The sequence below is a fragment of the Pocillopora verrucosa genome, chromosome 3 (genome assembly GCF_036669915.1).
Source record: "Pocillopora verrucosa isolate sample1 chromosome 3, ASM3666991v2, whole genome shotgun sequence".
In the NCBI taxonomy this organism is placed as follows: domain Eukaryota; kingdom Metazoa; phylum Cnidaria; class Anthozoa; order Scleractinia; family Pocilloporidae; genus Pocillopora; species Pocillopora verrucosa.
The window spans coordinates 19,284,944-19,304,078 of record NC_089314.1 but is presented as its reverse complement, the minus strand read 5'-3'; the positions used below and the strand labels follow the sequence as shown (position 1 = coordinate 19,304,078).

Genomic DNA, 19,135 nt, shown 5'->3' with positions numbered 1-19,135 from the left:
TTAAATTTAATCGAAAATCATCCATAATTTTGTAAATTGCGAATAGATATTGTTTTCACACATTTTACTTTAGATAAATAATAGCTTTCAGATATTTGTCAAAGTTCTCCAAAAGTTCAGCCAATATTTGTCCTCCACATCTCTTGTTGCAAAATTTTACGTACACAACGAATTGACCAATTAAAATCGCGTTTCAGTTGTCCAGAACGGGGAGGGGGTTGTTTGGGAAACGATGGCATCAAAATAGTAAACTTGTGGAAGCAACGTTCTCATTTATGTGGCGCTGTGGGGATGATCGCGGCAACCGATAACACGCTTTTACATCGAGTCATATGCAAAAACAAAATATCGTGGGAGGAACAAAGTTGAAAGTACTGTCTTCCTCTTTCGTGCTCAGTTCGTTAACCAACCAATCAAAATTTTTTTTTTTCAATCAAATGTTGTTGGCACCGAGACCAAAATCTCTTTGAAAAAAAGATTAATTTACAACGTGTGGGTGGATAATCGTTGGCGCGCCAACATTCACAAGTGTCGTTTCCGTCGGTTTTTTTAAAGTACACGAGGAGAAAAATATTGATTTCGATCGTTCTACAATTCCACACAACCATTTTCATAAATTTTTCATACTAAATCGATACCTTTGTTTTATGAAGCAAAACCTCAATCTTTCCTTTGCATCTAAGTACCAAAACAGTGATCAAACCACAACTCAAATTAACATAACAAAAAAGGCCACAAGAGACGGCTGATGCAACAACATGACAGTTTTTCTCAGACAACCAATTCAAACAAAAGAAATGATTGGCTCACGCGAAGAGCGTCAAAGTTTTACATTACTTTATCAGAAAGCTGCCCTTAAAAAATTGTATTTCCGTTTATTTTATTTTGAAATACGGCTAGCTTTTTTTTAAGAGATTCCGAGCCAAAAATAATCGTGTTTCCTGTAATTGTGTGTAATCCTGATTATGTATGAAGGATTAGTAAAGTAAGATGTTTTGTTGCTACACGATGGTGACAATACTAAGAATACGACATCAATTGTGATTGGCTAATTATTTGCCGGTGTTTCATCATTCAGCTGTTTACATACCACGCTCTGAGCACATGCAAACGACCGGCCTTACGCTGAAATACCGCGGAACCGGTTGCTTTACGATTTTACATCCTGAAAGAGAAGCTCGTTTCATAGTCGAGTAGCCGCTGGGACATTCCAAATCCTAATCTTTCTCTGTTCTCTCGGAAACGTCTCGCACAAGTAAGACTAAAAATAATATTACTAGCGCAAGTATGGAAATTAGAGCACTCTGATTTCGTCTGAGGACAAGAATATAAACATCGATCGAAAGTGATAACAATTATATTGCTTCGATCTTTCGACAGATTTTGCTGAAGCTTCTCAGCTCTGAAGTAAAGATGAGCGAGAAAAATCCGTCTGCTGATAAAACTGCCACCTACAAAAACATTTCAACAACGGTAATGTTAACATCTGATGAAGACGATCCCCAAACAAGAGTGGAAGTGATCGAGACCGAGAAGATACGACTTGGATGGGACAATAAAGTCCAATTTCTTCTCTCTGCGATCGGGTTTGCGGTTGGTTTGGGAAACGTTTGGAGGTTTCCATGGCTTTGCCAGAAAAATGGAGGAGGTATACTCATTTTATCAAATTTTCCTAATCAGTTTTTCTTGAATACTAAAAATATGATTTTAGAGTTAGGTACAATAAGAAAAGGTTGATCTACTCCCCTTTATCAAGTATTTGAATGTGAAATCCTCAACATAAGAGCGAACTTTATGAAAAATCAATCTAGGCTCGTCTCTTAAATGAAAGAGCGTCTCTGATTCTTCGAGGATCCGTGAATTTTAAATCTCTTGTCAATAGAAATGAACATTTTAGAGTCTAAAATGTTCATTTCTATTGACAATAGATTTAAAATTAATAAAGAAACAGCGATAAATTCACGTTCCCTCGGGAGTGTCTTGAAATTCAACAGGAACAATGAATAAAAAACACTTCAAAGTGTGAGGGAACATTAGCATTGCCGTCAAATTCCGACCAAAATGATTCGCTCCCCTGAACGACAGAATAATGACTGAAACAAAAAAAGCGCTCGAAAATTTCGAAAAATTTCACAAACTATTACACAAATATTCAAAATTGAAATTCTAGCAAAAGGCACTGCTTCTTTTTTATTCCAACCAATCGATAGCTTTCAATCCTTTTTTTTTTAACCCAATAAAACTAACGCCCTGAATACGGTAGGCAAGATCATTTAGCCTTAGCACACTTCACAATAGTTAGGACTTAATCTGGGAGACAATTAACAATGAAACACTAAGTTTTGGAAAACAAAATTTTACAGATGTGCGCGAGAACAAAAATAAATAGCGTTTCTCTCTGCCCTCAGTCGGGAGTCCTTCAGCCGTGCCAAAAAAAGTTGAAAGTTCAACCAGAATCAGCGCGATCAACTTTCTTAGTAAGATATTTTCCACTTTTGAACCGATTTTCGATACCGGATTTATTTAGCTGTGAGACATGTTATGGCATCAGTCAAACAAAATTTATGGGAGGAATACGCCTGCCATCTGATGTTATCAACATCTTTTTCATTCAAGTTCCTATATCCAAAACCAAGAAATAACTTAGAGTATGGCCTTGGAGAGCAAGGAATGCTTTCTTTTGTGACCGCAATATGACACAAGCTCAATTCGTCTGTTTTGTTCTTGTTTTCTTTTCTCCATGATTTTTTTTAGAAGCTGAGATCAAAGTCCACAAATTTGGCGGCAAATATTCTGCACCCGCTGCAGGGGGGTTTTATGGGTTTTTTTAAAAGGTGAAATGGTAGCGCTTAGAACACAATCTTGGTTCTCTTTTGTAACATTGGGATTATCTCAAGGATACGACCTTATTTATGGAGTCTGGAAGCTTTTGTATAAGTGTTTTTCGGTTCTCGTGAGAAAACACGAGAGAAAAAAAAGGTTGTCGTCGGTTGATCAGTTACCGAAAAATGTCTCAGTTTTAAACAAAGTTGAAGTGGAGCAGGTCTAGGTTAAGTGGATGCATCAGGAAAAAAAATTATAAAACAAAAATAATCATAGCCTGGTGGTAAAATTGAATACACTTTAAAAATAAGGCTGAAAAGTTATTCATTGAAGAATTGTTTCTATACACTGTGTGAATCAGATAAAAGTAATTGGCAAACATTTTCCCTGCATGAGTTAAAAATGTTTGCATTTTAGGTTTCAAACACTTAGGTTTCTAATGGCGAGAATTGACATTTTTAATTTAGGAACACCTTAAAGATCACGCTATTAGGATGGAACTTTCGAGAAAGGGTTATGAAAGGGTCCGAAACGTTTCCGTCTCATTGTTCACGGAGTTTTTCATCACGACAGGATACGGAAATTTAGGTTTTGACAGCTCTCTGCTGAAAAAGTAATTGGAATGAAGCTTTCTGTGCATTTACATGAAACCGGGCAAATATTTTCTTTTCTGATCAGTTTATTAAGATATATGTACATTTAAAAACATCTTATTTTGAATTTAAGTGGAAGGGACATGGAGGGGGTCCTTTCCGTTCCTAAATATTTGGACTCCGAAAAGTAAACCATTAAGGACCTATGCACATATTAAATAATTCAAGCATCATTGTCGTTCTGTTTTATTACTATTTTTTTAATGAAATTTCTATTCTTTTTCTCGTAATAATTTCAAAAAGTTTTGCATCTCTCGATAAATATCGTAACGTCATCAGAAACTTGAAAATAAAATAGTCCAGAACATGCATAAGACGTGAAACAAACTAAACTTGATGGAAATTAGGGCGTTGGTCTTAGGCCGCAATTCTACGGCGATTAGATTTTCGATGTTTTGATTATGAACGTAAAACTGCGGTAAAACACACGTTCTATACATTAGTGACGATAATACAGGGCTGCCGATCCAGTAAAAACGATTGGTATCGAATGCTTGCGGTTTTTCACAATGAGTGTAAATTTTAAGACCAGTTTCCATTACACCATTTTCGGCAATTGCTCAGATTCGATGGCCTTGCCCTTAGTCATAAAATATAGTAAAGCATCCAGTTCTTTGTGGCCGCGATCTTAGGGAATCAAAATCAATCTCGACATTTAAACGAATTACATTAAGAAATCATGAGTGATGATTATTTCTTGTGTCTATACTTCAGCTTATATGAATGCATCCAGACTTTCGCCACTTCACTTGATAAAATTTTTAGCTTAGGGTTATGGCGGAACTGGCTCATGCTCTATCTCGAGACGTAACTCAAGATTGTATGATTAGATACCTCAGGGGAAAAAAAATTGACGAAAGGTAGACCACCAAAACACCTGATAACATTAAAGTCTCTATTTTACCGGCGGCTTTGTTTGCGAGCAGTACTGACAAGATCCACTGCTATCAGCTGAATGTGGCGATTATTCTTCCCTCTGCAAAGTGATTAACAGAAGTTTATCAAAAGACCTAAAATCCACATCGTGCAGAGTTAAACATTACCCTGCCGATCTATACGAGTGTTTTGACGGAAAGATGTATTTTTTCGGTTTCAACAGTCCAGTCAAGTTTGACTTCCACTATGCGTTCATTTTTACCTTAGTATACTATAATTAACAAAGTTTTTCTATTATCCTTTTTTCCTTTTCTTAGGCGCTTTTTTGATACCCTACTTTGTCATGCTGATATTCGAGGGAATACCGATCTTCTACTTGGAACTCAGTATCGGTCAACGCCTTCGTCAAGGAGCTATCAACGTCTGGAGCACAGTTAGTCCCTACCTGGGAGGTGTAGGGATTGCAACAACGGTGGTTAGCATACTGGTTGGCAGCTATTACAACGTGGTCATCGCTTGGGTGTTGTTCTACTTCGTCCAGTCGTTCCAGTCCCCTCTACCGTGGGCAGAGTGTCCTCAAGTGGCAAGCCCTAACGGCACTGAGTTAACAATACCAAGAGAATGCTCCGAGAGCAGTCCAACTGCTTACTTCTACCACAGAGAGACTTTAATGCACGCCAACAGAATAGAGGAGAGCGCAGAGATCAACTGGAAGTTAGCCGTGGCCCTTGTAGTTGCGTGGGTGTTGGCCTACCTTTGCATCATCAAAAGCATCCAGTCATCTGGCAAGGTACGATAATTTTTCAAGTATTGTCAACTTATTTCTTTGTCATTAAGCTCAGGCTCGTAATGCATGCAACAGTCTACCACGGTTAACAAATTCCTTACAGAAAATTTCAAAACTATGCTGAATCACTTTAAAGGCAAATTAGGGTACTTTTATCTATCCTGCTATAAACGCGAAAATGATTTTTTTGGAATATTTTACCATCTGTTAAAATAATGTCACGGTAAGCCATGGTGTTATCTTGCAGGTCGTCTACTTCACAGCAACATTTCCATATCTGGTCCTCTTTGCATTCTTCATTCGGGGTCTACTTTTGAAAGGCTTTGAAAAGGGAATAATACATTTGTTTACTCCAAAGGTATGTATATCCTTTAAAAGTCGGGATCTTTGCACTGAAAGGAAAAGAAGACAAGTTAGAAGAAGAAAAAAAAACTCAGGGAGGTTTTGTTACGTTAGTCTGCGTTAAGTTCTCATGATGTACTTCTGGGGGGAAATAGGCTAAATTAGGTATCCCTCTCTGCTGATTAATTAAAAAAAAAATTAAAGATAGGCCAGGGATTGTGAGGAAGAGTTAGGGAGATAGTAATAAGATAAAGGGACACTTAAGTGTGGCGTGACAGTTGGGCCTCAGGTGTCCAAGCCTGTTAAAATTGTAAACATTTGATATATGAATCGGAACAATCTTAGGAAAAGTTATGAGGAGACTCGCTTGATAGGATCGGCTTATGCACAGTTGGGATCATCCAGCTGCCACTGTAGACCAAAATAGACTAAGGGGGGACCTGCCTGACCTTCGCTGTCCCACAGGTCGAGGAATAAGGGTAGATGCCACGATAGCATTGACTGCTTTTTCAATTTCAAAACCTTTGCATGCTAGGACCTGAAACGTGATGATTCCTACAAAGGTCATTTGATTGCTCTGAAAATATTAATTTTTGAAGCAGAAGTGCTCGCATCTTGCGGCTACCCGGAGGTCCAGATTGTCTAAAAAAAGTAAGCTCTTTCTTAGCTGTAATTATTCTTTGGATGAGACGAGTTAACCCAAGCCAAAAAAAGGTTTAGAGGTGTCTTGATGTCATCACATCCTTGCGATTCTTTTGTCAAAACGACAATTGTCAATAAGTCGCCGTTAACTGCGGTTAACTAAGCTTAAACTGAACAATCCATGGTTCGCTCAACTTAGAAGCTGTGAGAGGGCTTACTGAGAGAGGGCTTTCTTAGATAGATAGTTTATGTAAAGGAATAGAAAAAAAGAAGGTCTAACCATTAATCCCTCTCCAAGATGATAACTAACGTCTAACTGCAGTAGAGGTTTCTGCGATTCCTATGCAGTTTAACACTGCGGTCCCAATGATGTAGCTCCTGCAAACTTGGACAGCGTAAGTATGGACCATGTGATGTCTGCAATTCTAATGCAGAAAAGTGCCATATCGGAGATGTATCGAACCCCTAAACTGCAATTCAAATGCAGCATAATCATAAGAACGGTTTTTTAGTTTCCTGCAATTCAAATGCAGTTTTCCCTCGTTTGACTCACCCTCGCTATCATAATACTTCAAATCACTTCATACCGGCCAAATTAGTCGCAACAACTCCATGCCAGGCATCTGCAATTCCAGTGCAGTCTCAAGCCTGCTGGTGAGCATTGCTGCTAAAATCGGTTGTTTCCGCTCAGTCTTAAACTCTTTCAAAAGAGCACCACCAGATTCCGCATCGTACCACATTAAGCTACTTCCGCAAGTTCTTTTAACGCTGAAATCCTTTCTGCAATTCCAATGCAGTTCCCTAAGTCAAAACAGTGAGCAAGATAAGAGATTCGGCGTCGTTTGGAAGGAATGCAAAACAGTGGGAGAAACCTTTTCCTATCTTCATAACTCGGCAATTCCAATGCAGAGTTTTAAATCTCTCGAGACTTTTCCAAACAAATAGGATATACCCTAACAATGCAGCTTACAACTAACTACTAGGTTCGGTTCTTGTCAATAACTGTAGGCCGGCTCGGCAACGAAGACGTCATCTACGTGTATCAGTTTTTCCCGTCCCATGAGAAGGTTCGAGGCTTCACAAACCACACCGGCGACTCCTAAACCATCAATCACAGACAAACGTGTGCAATTCCAATGCATTAAACATTCAATGAAAAGTCAACAGACACTAACATACATCCATGCTTCAAATGTAGAGACTCAGGATGGGAACAATGTGATCAGTACCAAGTGAGGATCTCGATTCTGAGGTTTAAATCGAGGTGGGCATCGCGTAGACATATTTCAAATGCACAATTAAAGACATGTAATTTATTAATAAAGCTTCATAAATCTCCATTCTCTGCAGAGTAACAAAATTGTTTGCTATAGTGAAAGGAATAATGCTGTGTGCTGTGCCTTTAGAGCTCAGTGCCAGCTGTAAATCGTAGAATATCACTGAAATTTGGCGTTCTCGAAACGCGGACATTCTTTGGAAAAGAAACTTGGACATCGCGTCTTATGCATTGAAACATGCACATCTTTCTGAAACAATTGTAAAAGATAAACTAAGCTATTCTTAAAATTTATTTAATCAGATATAACACATCTTAATGCTGTTTACTGCGCCTTGTGCCCAGTCACGGCAATCGGACCAACGCAGTAGTTCTCAAAACACTGATTGAACAACAAAAACACAATGATATGGTTATTTTTTTTGCTGAGCCCTGTGCCCAGTAATCACTATCATTTTTAAACGCAGTAGTTCACAAAAACTCTCAATCTCTTAAATCAATACTCTCCAAATGAACTAAGCGAAGAGAAAAGAATGCTGACCGCTGCGCCATGGTGCCCAGTGGTAGTAACCAACCAAATACCCAGTCGTTCTCAAAACACTGGTTCCTATATTTAAAACATCGATTAATATTCTAAAATGCTGATTGCTGCGTCGTGGTGCCCAGTAACAGTTGTCAATCGGATACCCAGTAGTTCTCAAAACACTGGTTCTTTTATTCACAAAAACGATTTGAATCTCTAAAATGCTGATTGCTGCGTCTTGGTGCCCAGTAACAGCTGCCAATCAGATCCCAGTAGTTCTCAAAACACTGGTTTTCTCTAAATACAAAGGTGACTTCTAAACTTTGAACGCTGATGCTGCGCCATAATGCCCAGTAACAGCTGCCAATCAAGCACCCAGTAGTTCTCAAAACACTGGTTGTTCTACAGATGCAAAATGTATACTTAAAAGCTGGATACTGCGCTTTGTGCCCAGTTTCAGCTACCAGTCAGTCCCAGTAGTTCTCAAAACACTGGCAGAAGAGACAAATTGAGGTGTTCTGGTCTATCGATCAAGCATCTAAAGCACCCTAAAATAAGATGTAAAATATGTTTGGATTTTCTGCTGTGTCCGGCACTCAGCAGAAGAGCTCATTCGCTTGCACAGTTGTTCTCGAAACACTGAAGTCGTCTGCATGATAGCCGCAAATTTAACATTTAACATCTGATAACTTAAACCTGGTGAGCTAAGTGTATTGCTCATCATTTACTTATTTCTCCAATTAAATGGACCATAAACTGAATATTAACGTTAAACTCTTAGTTAAAGGTAAAAGAACTGAATACATCAACATCAAAACCTGTCTGGCACTGATCTCTGCGCCTCGAGCCCAGATGAAATGTGTCGATCAAAGCAGGACTCAGTAGTTCTCGAAACACTGATTTATGTTTTCATCAACAGTGGGATCGACTTCTGGACCCACTGGTCTGGCTGGACGCAGCTACACAAATCTTCTTCTCTTTGGGCCTGGCATTTGGCACAATGATTGCCTATGCCAGTTACAATCCTATTCACGGAAACACACTACGTGATACCATTACAATTTCCGTCGCTAACTGTATGACTTCCCTGTTCGCTGGGATTGTTGTTTTCTCCATTTTAGGATTCAGGTAAGAGAACTCATCCCTGTTTCATCGAAAAACATATGAAGATCCAATCAGTTTAGACCAGAACTCTCCGACCCTTTCCTTCAACACACATTTTGGATAGAGTATAGCCAAGAGAAAACTGCTTCCTTCTACAGTTTAGCGCCTCAATTTGCCAAAATTCAGCAAATTCTAATGGTACTGAGCTCACAAGATTATTCATTTCTGGCAAGACCACTATTAAGCTCGAAAATTGACCGAGACACGGCGAACAATAAAGTGCCATAAGGTCTCTCCTTTGCGAGGAAATCCCTGTTGTCGACGAAAAACAGGTTGTGCATAACTCCGAGAAGTTTGACGATAGTTTTGGCGCGAGCTTCAGACCGGCCGTGACAAATTAGTTGTTACTGCAAACACGTTTTTTAGGCCATACCTCAACGAAATACCGAAGATCAGTCCATGGTGTCACTGTCTGCCTGTCGAGTTTACAAATCGATCATTGGCAATAGGTTCTTGTACAGAATTACAAATACAGCACACGCCGTTTCCAAGCGTACAAAACCGTGTCAACTAATAAATGAGTACCGGGTCAGGAGAAACATTTAGCCAAATCCGTGTTGCGGGTCTCCGCCATCGCTGACCATCTTGGTTATCTCTGGTATTTTCGTCTACCCTCTATGGAAAGCTGAAAATGACCCAAACATTGTGACGTATGCAAGTCCTTTAAACTGACCAAAAGAAAAAAGGCCCAGCCAACGGGGTTTGGGTATTCAGGTTCCCAGGGTCTTTTTCTAAAATATCGAATACATAATTTACTATCACAGGAAAGATACGAGTTATTTCGTTCAAGTCAAAAATTGTGGGGATTTGACTTTAAAAATGTAACAACTTTAAGGTATATCGGTAGTTTAATGGAACAAGATCGGGTTCATCAGTATTCCACTAACCCTTGAGCGGAAATAACAAGGAGGGAACCACAGAGTATAAGTGAGGTTCATTCTTGGACAAAATAGATAGAAAAACTAGAATAACCCTCCAAAAATTTAAAGATCTAACAAAGGACGCGTTTTGGACTTCATCTTTGTTATGGAAGGGAAAGGGGTTGATCATGAATTTTCGTTTCGTCTAAAACGGTGGGAGGCAGTTTTGAAAAGTAGGATGGGAGCTCAAGACTTTGTTTGAGCACCTTTGTGAAATACGTTTACGTTTTCACAGAGCAACCTACATGATGGAAAACTGTGAAGCAAACAATGCCAAACTCTTGGAGCGCCTCAACTCAACAGCTCACCAGCTGAACACAACTGGATTGTCCGCTCATCACGGCAATGGTACAAGCAATATCACAAGTGGATATGTACTTCAAAAATGCGATCTGGAAACTTTCCTTTCCGATGTAGGTGAACAGTTATGTGTGCTTAGTCTTCAGTTTTTCAAGTAGTCCTGTAATCTAGTGCAAGTCAAACTAGATAACGTTTGGCGTCTTTGTTTCTCAACTGAATATCGTGTTAAAAAAGCGAAAACATATCGGTTTGGTTTGGAGTATCCTAAGGAAAGTGGTAATTTTAAAACAAATTGTTTAAGGCTCCAAAAGAGCAATAGCCTTCACAAAGGCGTAGCTAGGGGGGGGGAGGAGGGGAGGAGTCCTGGGGTGCCCCTCCCCCCTTTGTAAGCCTTTTTAAAAGTAAAACACGGCGCAGAGGTCGGCACGACAATCTGGAGAATACCCTAATAGGTGTAACCCCTCCCTTCCCCTTTGAAAAATCCTGGCTACGCCCCTGTGTCAGTCCTCAGTAATCTTAGGTATTGAAGAATCGCTTCTTCGTAATTTACTAAACATCGTGTCAGGTAGGTGCACTTTCTTGAAAGGATAGAATTTACGACTGGGTCATGATTTAGATAAGCTGAGTGTCTCTTTTCTGCTGCACCATACCGTGAATGCCATTTGCAAAGCTCAGTGGAAATCAAAACGAGAAATTCTTGGTGCCACGACCCTAATTGCTAAGGCCACCTTAAATTTTTTGATATCCAATAGGCAGCCAGTGGTCCAGGATTGGTTTTTATTGCTTTCACCGATGCCATCAACCAAATGCCTGGGGCAACCTTCTGGTCTATCTTGTTCTTTCTCATGCTTCTAACCCTTGGGCTGGACAGCTTGTTTGGAGCGCTGGAAAGTGTAACGACAGCCTTGCAAGACGTCAGAGGATTTGGAAAACTAAGACGCGAAATTCTATCTGGTAAGGAGTCTCATGGTCTTTTTTTTTTCAGATACAAGAAGGGAATTCTTAGAATGTCTTTTCTGTTTATTGAGGGAATTTTGACCAATAAGAGCATAGGGTACTCACCACGCATCAGGAAGACTCAGTTTCCTCGCTCGCAACGAGGTAAAAGGAACGAAATACCAGCGCAAATTGGCTAGTAACAAAACTGTCAGAGGAAACACTTTTCAATCCTTCTCTCCCTCTTAAATTGGAGCATAGAACAAACATACCCCTACAAGCTTTACATTATTGAAGTAAGAGAAACTTGCATAAATCAAATTGGAATGAGGCGTCGTGAATTCAGATGTATGCAGATGCGAGTGACAGATCATGAACGCCCAAGTCAAATCTAAATTCGGTAATAATCAAGCGTAATCTTTTGTATGTTGCAACGTGTGTTGTAAATCCGTTTTATTCCAGGGCTTCTGTGCATCACTGGCCTATGTATCGGTCTTCCCATGGTCACATATTCTGGTGAATATATTCTTCAGATGTTTGACAGTTTCGCAGGCAACCTTCCCCTGTTACTCATCGCAATCTGCGAGTGTGTCGGTGTTTGCTATTTCTATGGCATAACAAGGTAGAGTTGATTTCAAATTTGTCGTATCGATTACAACACAAGCCTTTCTGAGATAAAAATGAAGACATCCAGGAACAGACAATGCTAAGTTACCTTTATTCCTCCTTCGTTGACAGATTTTCTGATGATATAGAGTACATGACGGGTACTCGACCAAACATCTTTTGGAAAATCTGCTGGATGCTCGTCACCCCAGTTGCCATGTTGGTTATCCTGATCGCCAGCATTGTTCTCATGTCGCAAGGAAAGGCTTCTTACTATGCCTGGAACAAGGAAATGGTAAGCAAACTATAGGCTCTTTAATCCTTTCACACCCAGATCTCATGGTAACTCTTCTTAGTGTCTGCCATACTGTTCTCACTGAGGATGTTAGTTCGTAGAGTTTGGTATTAGATCAACTAATGATTGCCCAACTGATGTTTAAACAGGTCTTGATTCTATTTAACCCTTTAACTCCCATGAGTGACCAAAACAGAATTTCTCCTCACCAAAATCAATACAACATCAAGCATACGAGCAATGAGAATAAAGAACAAGATCAATTAGGGGATTATTAGTTGATCCAATACCAAATTCTCTGAACTAACATCACAAGAATTATACGGCAGGTTGTAAGGAGAATTACTAATGAGATCTCGGGAGTTCAAGGGTTAAAGCGTTGAGCTTTCTGCTATATCATAAATCCTTTATTGACTAAGCTCGTTCGTCCAAGATGGCTGGACGGATTTTTTCCGTTTTTTTATACCTCGACTTCGTCACGGTCCATAAAAACGCAAAATTAAAAAAAAAAAAACCTCCGCCAATATCTTGCTATCTTGACCTCACGCTTTATCAATAACGCATATTTATCGATCGTCTTAGTACTTTTCTTCAGGTATTTAACAGTTTATCTGAACTAGTGATTCTTGATTATTGATTCGTTTGTGGTGCTCCCTACTCAGGTCACTTACGAGAAGGTCCCCTATCCAGACTGGGCAGTCTTCATCGTGGTTGTACTTGTCCTGATGTCAGTTCTCTTCATTCCTGGCGTGGCTATTGCACGATACTTCGACCTAGTCAAGTATCAAAAGTTGGAGCCTGTTCCATTAAAGGAAGCTGAGGCGAAATGTCACGATAACGACTTTAGCGACACAAACGTGTAACTTAATTTTCATCAAGCAGTGGATCCTCATCTTTAGGACAATCTCTGAGGCATAATAATAGCGTTGTATTAACAGGATGGTTGTTCGCTTAGGTTCCACCTTACTATGCTCATATACATTTAGGTAATATATTTACTCCTCGACCTCTTCCCTTCTCCTCATTTCTGACCGTCGTCCACTCCCTTGGTGCAAATTTCTTTCTCTCCCCAGCCTTCTGCTGCCATTAAAGTCAAAGGTGGCGGCCATAACTTACGCTAAGAAAATACTGAGCACTCGTTCGCCAAAATTACGCTTGCTCTGCAAAAAGGTGTCTACTGGGGTGTCAAGTATAAAATTTTTCTTTTGTTTTCCCTTAACCTTTTATACCCGAAATCAAGCATTTGAGTTCCCTTCATTTTTCTCTATACATCTTTCCGCAACCTTTTGGAGATCAAGGGAATTTTCCCTTCCTCGGTCTTTTGTTTAACTATTGTCGTAACCTCCACTAGTAGCGTTTTTTTTGTGAGAAGAAGTTCGACGCTGGTAATATTTAGGGCTTACAAGGTTAACGGAACTACGTCATAGAAAACTTGAAAGAATCGAAGGCAACTTTGAAATGTTTTGTAATGTTAATAAACACCAAAGAGTTAAAAAATAAGCCAAAAAGGATGGTTAAAGATGGGGAAGAATAACACGAATAACAAAGGACAAAATTTTAGAGATCGGGCTGAAGGTTTCACGAAGCACAAAGAGTAACGTAGTTCCTTCAACAGATGTTAGTCTTCGGTTAAGTTTTAACCGCTTTAACATAAAAACAGTCATGTAAAACTAACTAAAAAAACTCGTTATCAACACATTCTCCTAACTAGCCAACTTGAGTTCCTGCCTCTTCCATTACTCACCGATCGAGTTGCCGGTTCCTTCTTATTCTACGACGCAGTCGGTCTAGCCTTTGATTGAACTCCATGTTGCAAAAATGTGCTATTCATAGAGGATGATTATAAATCATTGTGAAAGATGTTTTCTTCTAGCAGAATCGAACACGTCTATTGAAAATAGATTGTAATCTGATACATACATGTCAAAAACTTTAAAGATATTTTAATTTTTAATCAGTGGAAACAACTAAAGTTATTTTGCGATTTCTACGCATTTGAAGGCTTTCTCACTTTGTGCAGGATATTTCGTTTCCTTTAATTATGTTACATTAAATAGGTGAGAAAAAGCCTTTTATTTTTGTATAATCACAATTAGGATATTTAACTATATTAAAAAATAATTAAAACAGTAATTAAGCATTAATTTAGTTAGCGTAAATCCAGTTGATTACATATATTAATTACACTGATTCAAATACTTTTAAAAATAGTGATCAATATCATTTGATCAGTTGTGCATTTGAGTGTGAAATCATTAGTGCAATTTACTCTGTTAAAAGTTGTTATGATGACTCTGCCCTAAATGCACATTCACTATATATCTATAAGACATGATATTCAGATTGAACAAAGACATCAAGTCACTTCCTTGACTTGCACACATCAATGAATTCTATTTGAATGAATCGTATGCTGCCTATGAGAAGGCCTTGCCTGCTACTGATCCCAAATGAACCAGTAAAAGTGTTCTTTCTGGTGACAAGCAAGAGGTTACATGGAGTCTTTACTAGAATCTAGTATAATCTGATGACGGTCACTTGAAGTATACAAAATGCTACGAGTTTTGACTAAAACTGATGTAGATGGAGCATAAAGTTAAGAAATAATTTCCTTACCATTACTCAATTTTTTAATATACAATAACTCACTTTCTGAATATATTACAACAACGTTTCACTATACTGTATCAACATGGCAAAGTGAATAAAGATAAATTCACTGATTGATTTAATCATTTTGAGTGAGGCCAGTGTCATACTAAACTGGCACATACAATACATAGCTGTACATGCTTCTCCCTGTGTGGTTCCAAGTGGGATGTACAAGATACTAGAGATCCTTGCCATGGCCATGGGCCAGACATAAGTCTGTTCATAGGCCAGTAGCCAATCAGAGCATTGCTGTCGTGGCCATGTGATGTTGACTGAGCCAGGTCAATTCGTTGTACATGCATGTTTCGACGCACTGTAGATTCTGACAGCATGCAAGACCAGATGCGGACCTCTCTTACCTTGGTAGATAGAAATTACAAAACACAAGCATAAAAAGAAATTCAGGATTGCTTTAGTTTTGCTTTACTTTCCTCAAAGATTAAGGTCTACAGTCTGCAGCATCCTCTTAGGCACTCATACTCTTGCATGCTTCAGAGGGCCATTTTGTTTTCTTTTTCCTGAGTTCTTATCGTCTCCATGTAGCAACTTCCATCTAGCGACCCCTAGTGCACATACTCACCCAATACACAAGTACCCACCCCTGGTTTACAACGAGGCTAAATTGAAATACAAAGTTGTCTACTTGTGTTCATGCCCTTAGAAAAAATATTTCAAGAATGAAACTTATTCAGTAGATCTTACCAAACCATTGAAAGGATACCATCCACAATGGCCTCGAGGCATGGCATCATCACTCCAAGGTGTGCACACTCCATGACTGATAACACCATTACCAATCTGACTATATTTCATGTAATGTCTGAAAGACAATGGGTATAAACATAAAATATTGGAGCAGAATCAGCAATGGAATCAAGTATTGACAAGCTCTCTCCAACTGAGTTGCAGTTTGTCAATCAACTAATACATTTCAACATTGTATGTCTAAATTGAATTGGAAATTTTTCAACAATGAAAGTGACTGAGGATTTTCCCTTTAAGAGAAACACAGGAAATCATTCTAAAGGAAAGAAATTCTACCTTCTATAAATTACCGAGTTGAGCCCATTAATGTTTCTTTAGAAGTTAACATGCTAAACCACAGAGTAGTAAGAGGCTTTAATGGTAACAGGGCAAATAGTTTGTTCATTGAATCTTGCATTTTAATAGTTTCAATTATATATTCTATTGATGTTGCCTAGCATTTTACATTTCTAGTTTGTATTTTATTTTTTGATGTGTTTAAATCAGCTGTTTCAGTGGAACCCCAGTACTGTAAAGAGTTCACACCCTGTGTTTAAATAAAGTATGTATGTTATGTTACACTCATGTGACAACCAGATTGCTTACTACCCTGGATTTTAGTGTTAGTGTGATTATTTTGCAAATTTCCTTTTATACAAAACCAAGTTTTGTGAATCTATTTTAAATTTTAGCATAGCAATTTTCTCTCATATTGACCTTGGCCTTTACTGACTTTAAGTATTACTACTTCTTCTTGACACTGTTGTAATCCCTTTTAGAAAAACCACCAGCTTTATAACAGGTTTTCCTGAATGTTTGCCACTACTAATTCCACTCCTGGGTGGGGAGAGGTGGTGTTAGAAGCAGGACTACTCGGAAGTCTGAGTTTACTATGGCTTGCTTACTAAAATTTTTTTTCACTACTTTTTTTTTACTGTTGTGACAATTTCACCCCAAAGGAGAGACTGCTCTTGCCAAACTTGGCCAGTGGTTAGGGCAAGCTTTAATGATCTGGAATCAGTCATTCAAAGGGCAGATAACGCAATCCAACTTATCCAGTGGATAGTGTTATCCACCCTTCCAACGAACCACTTTGCCTCCACATCTACCACAGTTTATATGAAAAAAAAAGGATTAAAGCTGCACCTGTGAAGTTCATGTCCAATTCCAAAATTTATTGAGCAAACCTTGCGTCCATTTACAAACATGCACTGCCAGTCTGAAGATGCAGCCAGTGCAATGTGGTGCCACTGTCCATTGTTTATGCAAGGTCCTTTCATGTACTTGTAGGGTTCTAGGGAACCTCTAATGTGACCATCTGGACCTACATGAAGTATCTGCCAGTGATATTGAGGCCACCTGCTTGTCCTGAATAAGACCAACACAAATAGAAAAATCAATAAGAAAACATATAAATTAAAGTGCTCTTTTTAACTTGCCTTTGTAGATTAATTAACCTGTGGATGAGGTAAAGTATGTTTGTGAGACTACCTTACATAGCTGCTCATTAGCTTATCCTAATAGCAATGGGGGATTAGGGGAATAAGAAATAATTTGCTTCTTCTCTTTGAGGATTTCTGATTCTCTAAGCTGTCTGTTTCCCTTGAGCTTTGCTCTTGAAAAACTGTTTGTTTTTCTGAACAAATTAGATCCACAGACATATATTCCAGGAAATTTTTCTTCCAAGGCTGTTTGTCATACGTCTTAGTTAGTTATATTACATAATAATTAAAGTAGCTAGGCTTAACTTTATCTGCAAGGTTTAACATTGACTTGAGAAGCTTGATATGTTGAATTTTAAGGTAAGATTAATAAGATGTTTCTTGTGTTTTGGCATGATATGGTACAAGTGAAGACTTGCTGGAAAAATACTGATTTTAGACATTAACATCAAAAGTAATAGAATAAACCAGATCAAAATTTGTAAGTATCACAAGTAAAACTCGGTTAGTAAGGAGCCCCATACTGTAAAGTGGAGCCCTAATACTCTTATCATGACGAGTTCAAAGTCTGCCTAGTTTCCAAGCCCCTCGTCCGTGTAATGCTCTCAAACTTTGGCAAACTGAGAGAGAAGCGTCTTCTTTAGCAGATTGTTTATAGAATGTATATCAAAACAATTACTGAATTTCGGTTTTTCGTTTTCATGAATTATCAAACCGGTTTTGATAATTCATGATATTATGCTCAACCTCATCCATTAGTTTCTTACGAAATTTGCCCTTGCCGTCGACGTTCTTCGTTGGTAAAATCAAATTACTGTTTGCTGATGATGGACAAAAATCTACTAAAATTTATACGCAAGTGTGTTCATTCTTATAATTCTTTCGTTTCAAGACACTCTCCTTTGCGTCGTTGCCGTGGTTTTCGCAAGCTCCCTGTATGTACATGTTGTGAAGTTTAGCACGTACAAAACAAAGCAGATCGCTACCTCACTGATTCACTCTGGCATCCAATAATTATCCCATCTGGTTTCTTCGTGTTAAGTTTCACCCATAGTTCTATGCTTTGCTTTTTCGGCGCTCGGTCGTCAAATCGAATTCCATTTATCGCACGTCTATTTTCAGGTCCTCTCGGATTGGTTACAAATTCTGCGCACAGTCTTTCCCCTTCGACACTGGAAAACCATCCCCTTCTCCTGTTTTTAAATGAGAGAGCATGACTGGCTCTAAGATACAACTTCTTCCAGAATCCTGGCTTCACATCAAAGTTTGCGCTTTCCTCGTTCAGCTCGTTCGAAGTGGCGACTTCGTCATAGCGTGTGTTAAGATGAAGTTGTAGCAAGTGATCATTGTTACCTTTGAAACGTCTTTTCCATACAACATTTTGATTTGTTATTTCCAACAGTCTTCTACTCGTACATCCTAAATTAAGAATATCCTGAATATGTACAAGGTACACAATTATGTGAAACCATATTTCCTCAGGAAGGCTGGAGGCTTCCGCCATTTGATTTGTGTTGCCTCGAGTTGATGTGTCACGGTAGTCGCTACAAGTAGTGCGTTACAAACCGGAAATGAACTTCAATCCGACGAGACTCAAAACATGATTACAATTGTTTCTAAGTAGTGATGTTTTTGAAAACACAAAAAGGTAATATACTTGAAAAATCATAGAAATCATACTTGAAATTTACTGAAGGGCTTTTTAGCAATAGTTAAAAATAAGCAGGGTATTTTAAACAAGTAATACGACAATTTTGCTGAAAAATCGATTAACCCCAAACAATAACAATTATGCAAACAGTTGTTTTTCTTTTCGTGCGCAGCTAAATTTTGTTTCTAATGTTTACAATTGACTCACCCATGACCGGTTAATCGTTAAGCTTTCAATTTTTACGCGCATAGAAATTCAGTGCATCGGTCGATTATTGTTACACACAACCTTCTTCTTCACACGTGATCATATTTCCAAAACACACAACTGCACCAAGTGAATTATGATGTCTGATGTCACGATGACTAATGCGCTAGGTCGCTTGAGGTTAAATACTCCCACAGACAGTTTTCTTTGTAAATATTTTTTAGATCAATATGTTACTTAGAACTAAAAAAAAAATGTGTAATATATATCTAAACGAATCTAAACCCATATCCGCT

The 19,135-nt window shown here is 38.6% G+C and overlaps 2 protein-coding genes across 2 annotated transcripts; one reads left to right on the top strand and one right to left on the bottom strand.

Moving 5' to 3' along the window:
- Window positions 1-1,045: 1,045 nt before the first annotated feature.
- On the top strand, window positions 1,046-13,648 carry LOC131794343 (sodium-dependent neutral amino acid transporter B(0)AT3). The gene is made up of 10 exons (XM_059111864.2): window positions 1,046-1,255; window positions 1,381-1,648; window positions 4,670-5,142; window positions 5,387-5,497; window positions 8,842-9,050; window positions 10,242-10,419; window positions 11,059-11,260; window positions 11,705-11,864; window positions 11,981-12,143; window positions 12,806-13,648. The coding sequence occupies exons 2-10, from the start codon at window positions 1,414-1,416 to the stop codon at window positions 13,004-13,006; spliced, it is 1,932 nt and encodes a 643-aa protein (XP_058967847.2). The 5' UTR covers window positions 1,046-1,255; window positions 1,381-1,413; the 3' UTR covers window positions 13,007-13,648.
- Window positions 13,518-18,489, bottom strand: LOC131794344 (uncharacterized). The gene is made up of 4 exons (XM_059111865.2): window positions 17,968-18,489; window positions 16,686-16,907; window positions 15,498-15,615; window positions 13,518-15,154 (listed from the first exon to the last, which is right to left on the bottom strand). Exons 1-4 carry the CDS (start codon window positions 18,483-18,485, stop codon window positions 14,897-14,899), a joined length of 1,116 nt encoding a protein of 371 aa, XP_058967848.2. The 5' UTR covers window positions 18,486-18,489; the 3' UTR covers window positions 13,518-14,896.
- Window positions 18,490-19,135: the final 646 nt, after the last annotated feature.